Source organism: Coffea arabica, chromosome 1c, assembly GCF_036785885.1.
Source record: "Coffea arabica cultivar ET-39 chromosome 1c, Coffea Arabica ET-39 HiFi, whole genome shotgun sequence".
In the NCBI taxonomy this organism is placed as follows: Eukaryota; Viridiplantae; Streptophyta; class Magnoliopsida; order Gentianales; family Rubiaceae; genus Coffea; species Coffea arabica.
In genome coordinates, this window is record NC_092310.1 from 4,708,690 (window position 1) to 4,718,579 (window position 9,890).

The 9,890-nt window shown below is 35.1% G+C and overlaps 1 protein-coding gene across 1 annotated transcript; it reads left to right on the forward strand.

Moving 5' to 3' along the window:
• Positions 1 to 4,251: 4,251 nt before the first annotated feature.
• LOC113688351 (putative disease resistance protein RGA3) lies at positions 4,252 to 9,890 on the forward strand. The gene is made up of 2 exons (XM_072049543.1): positions 4,252 to 7,989; positions 9,526 to 9,890. The coding sequence occupies exons 1-2, from the start codon at positions 4,252 to 4,254 to the stop codon at positions 9,598 to 9,600; spliced, it is 3,813 nt and encodes a 1,270-aa protein (XP_071905644.1). The 3' UTR covers positions 9,601 to 9,890.

Here is a 9,890-nt window from a genome sequence, read left to right on the forward strand (position 1 = left end):
TTTTTCATTTTAATTACCATTATTATTGAGATTTAGTTATTTGGAATGTTTCATATTTTTAATTACTACTACAATTAGAATGCAATAATTCTAATTGAAAGATAGAGATAATATGGGCACAATAAAACTAAGATCAAAAAGTGCATGCAACTTACAATGCCAAGACTTTTTAATATAGTAAAAAATAGATGTTATAAAATACATCAAAGTTGTGTGAACGTACATCAAATCATTAAAAAAAGTAAAACAACCGCACTAACCGCACCTATTGCTAACCATAGCTACCCCAAACCCTGCAATTTCATAGTGACATCTTAAATTGAAGCGGACCACTAAGCAATACAGACCGGAAGATATGCACCCAATGCAACGCATATCAACTATTAGCAATGTAACAAGGAGATACTTGGATTCTTTGCTTATTATAGATGCTATAATGCTCCAAACGCTCAATAGCTTCTTGATAGATAGGTCAGTGTGTCTTTTATAGGTTTCAAGTAATGTGGTTGCATTAGGTGCCAAATCCCGCTTCCCCCACTATATCTATGTGACCTTTTGTTTCACAAAATAAAAGAGTTATACGAATTTAGAGTTGAGTAGCAGCAATAAATTGCATAATTATACCTCGGACTACTAGAAGTCACTGAATTGGTCCCTTGTGGGCTCATTGAAATGTCAATCCATGGCCCGCTATTCAACATCTTGTGGAATGATCCATTGAGACGAAAATGCCCAGACGACATCGTTCCAAACGAAGGTAGAAATCATTTTTGACATTCCAACTAGTTTCGCAATACTTACCAAATTTTTTTTTTTTTCAATAACCAGGCAATCAGCAAATTAAAAAGGATAATTTCAGAAACCTGACAATTTCACTCAGTGCCCTCAAACTTTAAAAAATCTCATTTGGCTCTCTTGTTTTAAACTTTATGTAACATTTGAAATCCATTTCAAAATATAATATTAAAAAACTCATTTTGAGAGAGAGAGAGAGTACAATTTCATTCCAAATTTGTCCTTTCTTGCGATTTTTTAATTGTCATAACACACCAAATTTGTTGCTTATTTTTTGTAAATTGATTGATGTAGTTCTTTAATGAAAATCTAAGAGTTGGTAACAAGATCAAAAAAACTCTTTAATAATTTTTGTGTCATTTGTTTGGACAAAAAATGTTAAATTACTTAAAATTATGAATCATTTACACTACTCTTAAAAATAACTTGCAATAATTCATAACCATGAGAATACCTTTTGCATTAACTTAAAAATAATACAAACAATTATATATATAAATTTTAGCATGTTGTATCTTTTTAGTCGTCAAACCATCGATTTGGACGTCTAAATTAAAAAAATAAAAAAATGTGTAAATGATTTATAAATTAGCTCAAAACACATATATTTGAAGTAGAGAAAACGTCAACATTTGCATTTGGATTGCGATTTTCTTAAAAAAATTTCGTTACTTGTTTCTCTTTGTCCATGATACTAATTGATAAATGCTTCACACTTTTCCAGTCTCAGCTCTGTTAGTTAATCCAAATGAGTTTTAGAACGATCTCAAAATAAATTGATCAATTTGAGTGGGATCAAAACGTGTGGGGTAAGGTTTTTTTTTTTTTTTTTTTACATAATTATTCAGATAAAACCACCCAGGCAGACCCAATTATCTTTGTAACTTACAAAAAACTTTGATCAACTTTCAAATATATTATACACTCTTGACATTTTAAAAAAGGGATAATTTCACAAATCTCCCCTAAGGTTTTTAAAAATTATAGAGAGCTCCCTGTAGGTTTTAAAAATTACATATACCTCCCTTATTTTTACTTTTTAGTAACAATATAGGTCCAACAATATAGTTTTTCTCACAAAATTCCTAAATTGCCCTTTAAACTAAGAAAAATATAGTATACTCAATTATTTTCTTCAACACTTTGCACAAATCAATAAACCTAATTTTTAGCAATAATTCAAGTATAAGTTTTAAAACTAAATAGCAGTCCAAAGGATCCCAAATTACATGTATAGTATCAATAGTTGCTACCTAAAAAAAACACACACACACACAAACCCCGTTGACAACCAATTTTATATCCCAAAATTAAATATCAATGCTCAAATACATTTTCAATACAAATTATTCTCACTTAAAACTGCTATTACAATCCTTCTATGGTCTTAAAAATATTAATACCTCAAATATAGAAAATAAATTCTACCTCCACAATAAAATCATAATAAAAGATTTCTAATCAAATGAAATAAATCCTTATGTAATTATTGACATTTTATAAATTTTTTTTAAAAAATAAATAAAATATGCTAAATTCAACATCTTTAGTTCTTTTTCCTATTTCAATTATCAATTTCATTATTTATTTCTCTATCACTATGACTCTCTTTATTTTCTTCTAATTTGACACATAATCTACTCCTTCTGTTGATTTTATAATTTTAATTTGCTAATATCCACAAAATTGAAGATAATAAAAAGAAGTTGTATTAACTAAAAAAGAGATGAGTGAAAATAGACAAGAGACAGAAAAATAAATTTTTTTGAGTTTTGTAAATTTATTGCCTTAAATTTAAAATTTTCAACCAAGTAGAGGGCATTATAGGTATTTTACTATACCAAGAGAGGTAAGTGTAATTATCCATAAAAACATAACATGAGCAATTGAAAGAGGGAGTAGAAGTTTCAATAATTCAATGATTATTATCTATTTCAAAAGATAAAAGTTCAATTAATTTGAGATCACAAGCTTGATTATTGAGACGCTAAGGAGATTATCATTGTGCGTCTCTATTTTGAATCAAGAAGCGAAATAGCTAATCTTAAAAGAAGAGGTGTGTTTCTGTTGAGTGATGATAAAATAAACTCAAGTGGGCAAAGTGCAACTTATCCCTAATTACATTGGAGATTATTGCTAACTGACCCTTTGCTTTATTTCAATTTGATTGCGAGGAGACAAAAGCAATTTCTTATTGCTCTTGGGTGGATAGTATGAGCGTATTGAGATAATAGATTATTTGAAATACTTTTTTGAAAAAGAGCACAATGATATTCTTCTAAATATAATATATATAACATAAAAAGATAATTAAAAAATATATTTTTTTAGCAAGAAGTTCATTAGCAACACATAATTAAAAAATATGTTGATAATATAATTAATATATTATTTGTGACGTGTGTGAGATATATCAGTGCCCACGCAGACATTCAACCAGAGAACATGAAGGCCCCGCAACAAAGGCAATTAAAGTGAAAATGCCAACCTGTCACCTGCACCTCAAAAGTAGTTTGGGGAAATTTTATCCTTTTGGGTCCCACATATTTTGTCACAATCTTGTGATTATCATTCAAAAACGCATGCCCACCTGAAAATAAACGCAGGGTCCTGAAATGGGGCAAAACTTTTGGAACGAAGGGAGTATTTTAATTGAGTCAAGTCCATTTTACTAACTATGTTTAATTGGTGTGTATTTATATCATTAGCAGTTAGCAATTGTTCTTTTGTACAAAATATTCCCTCTAGTGATTAATCTACGGGGTGATGAGTTAGACGTTAGGCCAGTAAGAATTGTTCTTTTGTACAAAATTTGAAACTTGAATTTAGTGTCAAATATTGATTAATGTGAAAATAAGATGGAAAAAAAAGAGATTAAAAGTAAATTTGAGTTTAATAAAATAATAAATATTTTAAGTCATTTTAAAATAAAAAAGTAAATCGAGAAGGAGGAAAAAATAAACGAATAAAAGAGAAACTAGAAGATGATGAGTTAGACGTTAATTAAGCCAGTAAGAAACAGTGACGAGTTAGACCTGCTTTATTGCACCGTGATAAGAAGGAATCAGAGTGCCTTCTTTATGTCTTAGCTGCAAGTTGAAGGTTGGCTATATGCTGCAGATGCGACAATTTGTCGGCAAGAAGCTGTGGCTACGAATTGTCGGCAACTTCCAGGAAGTCACGGTAAAGCGGTAAAAGAAAAGTTCGTTGGTGGCGTCTTTGGAGTGTAGCTTTGCAGAGTGAAGCCGGGGGGCAAATTGCAAAAAGTGGAAACATTTGGAAGTGCAAAAAGTTGTGTGGAAAAATTTTCAGTCCCGCAAGTTTTAGCCTCCACAGATTTTGCTGCCCTTAGTTGCCAAAGTTGAACCATATCCTTCCTTGACTCATCGCAGAAAGCATTCCCCCATCACCATTGCAGAACACCTTCATCCTAATTCCAATCCCAAGCGAGAAAAAATGGCTGATGCTGCTGTTAGTGCTACTATTCAGGTTGCATTGCAGGCGGTTGTTTCCCTTGCCGGTGATCATGTTAATCTGGTTCGTGAATTCCTAACGGAGCTGGAGAGACTCAACAAATCTGCTGAAATGATTCGAGGCTTCTTGGCTGGTGCCGACGAGCAAATGCATAGCCCAGTGGTGCAAAATTGGCTCAAGCAGCTGGAAGAAGAGGTTTTCAAAGCTGACAATGTGCTGGACGAGCTCAACTATGAAAATCTTCGTCGGAAGGTGAAGTATCAAAATCAACTCACGAAAAAGAAGGTATTCTTCTGCTTTTCATTCTTTAATAAAATTGGTTTTCGTTGGAGGTTGGGTTCAATGATCAGGGAGATCAACGCGAACCTTCAAAGGATCCATCAGGATGCCGAAGGTTTGGGACTGGCCTACAAGCACCAAGTTGAAGAAGCATTCCCTACTATTGCTGCTGGATCCACAACAAGCAGACAGACCGACTCTAAGATTGTTCGAAGTGATGTCCTAGGAAGAGACGAGGATGAATCAAAAATAGTTAAGAACTTGTTGAGCGAATCTGAAAGTGATAGTATTTCAGTTATTTCCATAACTGGCATGGGTGGTTTAGGCAAAACAACTCTGGCTAAAGCCGTTTTCAACACTCCACAGTTTGATAATCATTTTGACAAAAAAATTTGGGTTTGTGTGGCTGAAAAAGTAGATAGAATCGAGGTGGTCTTCAAAATGATTCTAGAATCGTCAACAGGAAGAAAGGCTGAAGTGGATAATAGGCAAGTAATAGTTGACGGAATTGAAACTGAACTTAAGGAAAAAAGATATTTGCTTGTTCTTGACGATTTGTGGAATGATCAAGAAGGATTGTTGGATGACTTTTTCACCACATTGAAGGCACTCAAACCGAAGAAAGGGAGCTGGTGTCTGGTTACCACTCGTCTGCAAGAAGTGGCAATTGTTCTGTCTAGACATCCGCAGATCAATTTTACTCGCCATGAGCTGGGAAAGCTATGCGATAATGATTGCTGGTCCATCATTAATAAATGGGTAAATGTAGGGGAAGAAGTACCAAAAGACAAAAAGGAGCGAGTTTTAAGAAGATGTGATGGTCTACCTCTGGCAGCAAAGTTAATTGGAGGATTGTTATCTAAAAAGAGAAAAGAGGAGTGGCTATCTATTTTGGAGGAGAGCCTCTTGAATCGAGGTCAGGGTGGGATCGAGCAAATAGTTAAGGTGAGTTTTGATCATCTGTCACCTGCACCGGTTAAGAAATGCTTTGCATATTGCTCAATTTTTCACCAAGATACTGAATTGGAACAAGATCCACTAGTTGAGCTTTGGATGGCTGAAGGCTTTCTTCAACCGGATTCCCAAAATGAAAGAACGATGGAGAAAATAGGATGCGAGTATTTGAGAATTTTGCTGCAAACTTCCTTATTGGAAGAAGTAAAAGAGGAGAGGAGAACATGGTATAAAATGCATGACCTTGTGCATGATTTTGCAAAATCAATTTTGAATCGTAGCAGCAGCAATCAGGACCGTTACCTTGCGGCATCTGAAAGAATGGTAGAAAACATCAACGAAAAATCATCAGCATCACTTCGCACATTATTTCTGGAGGGTGGCATAGCTGATGAAACGTTATCAAAGTTCAAATACTTGCACGTCCTAAAATTGTTTGGAGCAGATGCCAAAAAGCTGCCGAAATCCGTTGGCAAACTAATACATTTACACTTACTTGATATTTCAGGTTCCAGGATCAGAACTTTGCCAGAATCTCTTTGCAAACTTTATAGTTTGCAAACACTGAGAATTGACAGGCTTGAAAAAGGTTTTCCAAAGGAGATGAGCAATTTGATTAGCATGAGACATCTTCACTATTTTGATTATGATAAAGGACTCGAAATCCAAATGCCATCCAGGATTGGACAATTGACTTGTCTTCAAACGCTAGAGTTCTTTAACATAGGTCGTCAAGAGGAAGGTCGTGGTATCCAAGAACTTGGAACCTTGCAAGATCTTAAAGGCTCCTTGGAGATCAGAAATCTTGAATTAGTAAATGGCAAAGATGATGCTGAACTGGCGAAGCTATCTAAAAAGCCAAATCTGCATCGGTTGGTATATGAGTGGCGCAATAGGTATTGGGGAAGTGATAATTGTGATGAAGATGTGTTGGAAGGCCTCCAACCTCACCCAAATTTAAAAGAGTTACAAATTTTGAAGTTCATGGGTGATCGGTTTCCACAATGGTTCATGAATTTGACATTGACATCACTAGTGGAGTTGCGTGTGGCGGATTGCACAAGATGCAGAGAACTCCCTGCGCTAGGACAGCTGCCATTCCTCCAGCGCCTCTATTTGACTGGATTGGAAAACATAAGAGGCATTGGGCTTTCATTCTACAATATAAGTGCTGAGGAGGACGGCGGATCAGAAGGTTCAAGCAGACAAACATTCTTTCCAGCCCTTAAAAAACTCTCTCTTGAAAGCATGAAAAATTTGGAAGAGTGGAAGGACGCACACGAAATGATGTCAACCGCAGGTGAAGTACATGTGATGGATGTGTTTCCCGTGCTGGAAAAGTTGTCTATCAGTGATTGCCCCCAGCTGACCACCATTCCAACTCCAAGTCACTTCCCGAGTCTTGATGTATCGGAAATCAAAAGGAATTGCCATGTTTTGCTGGCAGAAAAGGTTTTGAGCAATATAGCCAATCTCTCGTCCCTTACATTAAGTGGTAGTTTTCGTCAACGCTTCGAGTCTCTAAAATTAGTGAAACGATCAGAGAGCAGCTTGAGTATTTATGGCTGTGACAGTCTACCCACTGATATGCTTGAGCGACTGTGTCTTTTTCCAACTCTTCAGCATGTAGAATTGATGGATGCCGCTAATGTAACAACATTAAGAGGAATGAGTTGCGCCGCTTGTCTTGAGAGATTGACAGTCATTCGTTGTTACAATTTATGGGAGTTTCCAGAACATTTTTATCAATTTCAAGCTTTAGAGTACTTGATGATATGGGGTTGCCCGAGAATTAATTCATTTGGGTATCCAAATCCTAAAAATTCATTTGGACAGAAAGGCCTCCTTAAGTCTCTTGAGCGATTTACTGTCGTTGAGTGCGATGCATTGACAAGGTTACCAGTGGAGATGTTCGAGTCGTGTACGTCTCTCCGAGAGCTGAAGTTGTCCTATTGCCGCAGTCTGGTCTCCTTTCCCCTTGATTTGCGACGAACCCCTTCTCTCGAGAGCTTCAAATTATTCGAGTGTTCCGACTTGATTACTGAGATGCCTAGTGGATTTGGCTATCTTACCAGCTTAAGGAAAGTGAAGATTGGGCCCTTCTCAGATGACTCTGCAATCGAATTTGATTGGGCTGGATTAGCATCTTCATCATCACTGCAACACGTGTCTTTGCAGGGAATGCGTGACACGAAATCTCTGCCACATCAGCTTCAATGCTTGACTACCATCACATCACTGTATCTACATGACTTCGGAGCAATCGAAGCCTTACCAGATTGGCTTGGGAACCTTGCGTCTCTTGAAGAGCTAATCCTCCGTAGATGCCCAAAGCTTGAATATTTACCCTCCGTAGATGCCATGGAACGCCTCAAATTAAGACGTCTGGTAATTCGTAGTTGTCCTCTATTAAAACCAAGATGCACTCCTGAAAGCGGCTCCGAGTGGTCCAAGATCTCTAATATTCCAGAGCGTGAAATTGATCTCGTAAGATTTCGTCTCAAAATTTTAATTAATTGCTTCTCATTATTGGATCATCTTACTCTACCCGTATTTGTCCCTCACTCTTTTTCTCCATAAATATCTATTCCTCTACTTCTTCTGGCAAAAGATTACTCTCTCTTTCAATATATTTTTAAGCTGATTCATGTCATTAACAAATTAGAGTTACGAGCAAATTGAAAGACAATAAAATTCTGGATTTCATCTGCTTTTCTGAACCATCAAAAGGGTTAATGAGCTTGGTATCTGCTATACGAAATTCTGGATTTCACTACTACATGTGAACTTGGTACTGGCTATTTGTCCATGAAATTCGCAAACATTGCAAGCGTAAACATTCAGCTTCAATGAAATTCGTAAACATTGCAAGTATGTTCTTTTTTTTTTTTTTTTTTGTCAGTGATATTTCCAAACAACATTAAAACCAATGAAATAGCAATTTGGGGTGATACACACATTATAACATGCATATAAGAGTTTCCAAAAAATTACTAAAAATAGGAAAACACCATAACAAGCACAATAATTAAATTAGTATCGTTGAATACCTACACCTGTAATCATATATGGTCACTAATTATTTAAATACAGTAATGCTGCTATAATCATTGATAGTAAATGATTTTAGCATCGAGTATACCTTCCATTCCTATTTTATATATTGACATTAAAACTTAAGTATAAGATTAAAACCATCATATCTTATATAACACAGTAAGAATCCCAATACACGAAAGAAGTATTGATAGTGTCTTGCTGTTATACCTAAATTTCAACAGTTAATTTTCCTTTTTGCTTATTTTCAATTATATTCCTAAAATTCATTTTAACTTGAGTAACAGAAATAAATGAATGACAATTTTGGAACATTAACTTATCCAAATAATTGTAACATATAACTTTTCTAAATTAAAACTTAGATAAAAACTACTAACATTATACATACAACAAATAATTATCAATCTGATACAACTACTTATATTGTTAAGAATATGTAAAATAAATTTGCAAATCACATGACTAATATACTCTATTCTAAATCTAGAAAAAAATCATAAATTAGAACTAAAATCATTAGCAATTACAAATAAATAAAGAAATTCATACAAATAAATTAACAAATCTTTTCTGAAATAGCCAATATGTACTTCTGAGGTTTCGGCCGAACCAAAGTAGTGTCGGAAAGAAACACATTCAAAAGTTGAATTGATTCGTTGAAAGCCCATAGAATTTGGATGTCGAATTGATATCTTTAAAAACCCACTACACCCAACAGCACTTGAAGGTGACAATTTTTGTTTTTACCGCTAGCATTTAACGGGTGGATATGTCCTTAATATTCACTGTTATCTCTCTGTAAGACTCTGAATTATGATTGCCGTTAAATTAGCTCAATGTCGATTCAGTTGAAATTGTTTGCAGAGGAACTAGGCTGCTGTTAAAACTATAAATTCTTATCATCTTTTAAAATTTTTAAAATTCAGATACTATAACTAGCTACTTTTCTGTTTTGTGAATTAGATTGAGCGTATTATGGCCTTGTTGGCCACAAGTGTCAATGAAGCAGCAAGCAGTGATGGTGCCGAAACATTGTGAAAGGCTCAAAAGTGTGCTCAAGGCAGAGTCAGCCTGGAACCTCTAGAGCATGTTATTGCACTTTTCACATTCTCCAACTGCAACATCAGGCTGTGGTTTCCCATCATTTTTGAAGAAAGATGAGGAGGTATGTGGTTTGGAAATGACTCCACCCAACTTACTAGAAGTACAGGGGAATTGGTCCAAGTTTGTTTAAGTCATGTAATTGGGCCTAAATGTAATTGTGTATGCACCGTTGCTAATAATTTCATGCTTGGCCAAATAGAAGGTAACAAGTTGAGTTTTTAAGA

What these genes read in the sequence shown, in the direction of transcription:
- LOC113688351 (XM_072049543.1), top strand. Translation starts at nt 4,252, where the DNA reads ATGGCTGATGCTGCTGTTAGTGCTACTATTCAGGTTGCATTGCAGGCG. An exon ending in CAGAGCGTGAAATTGATCTC is followed by an intron (nt 7,990 to 9,525) that starts GTAAGATTTCGT and finishes TTTGTGAATTAG; the next exon opens with ATTGAGCGTATTATGGCCTT.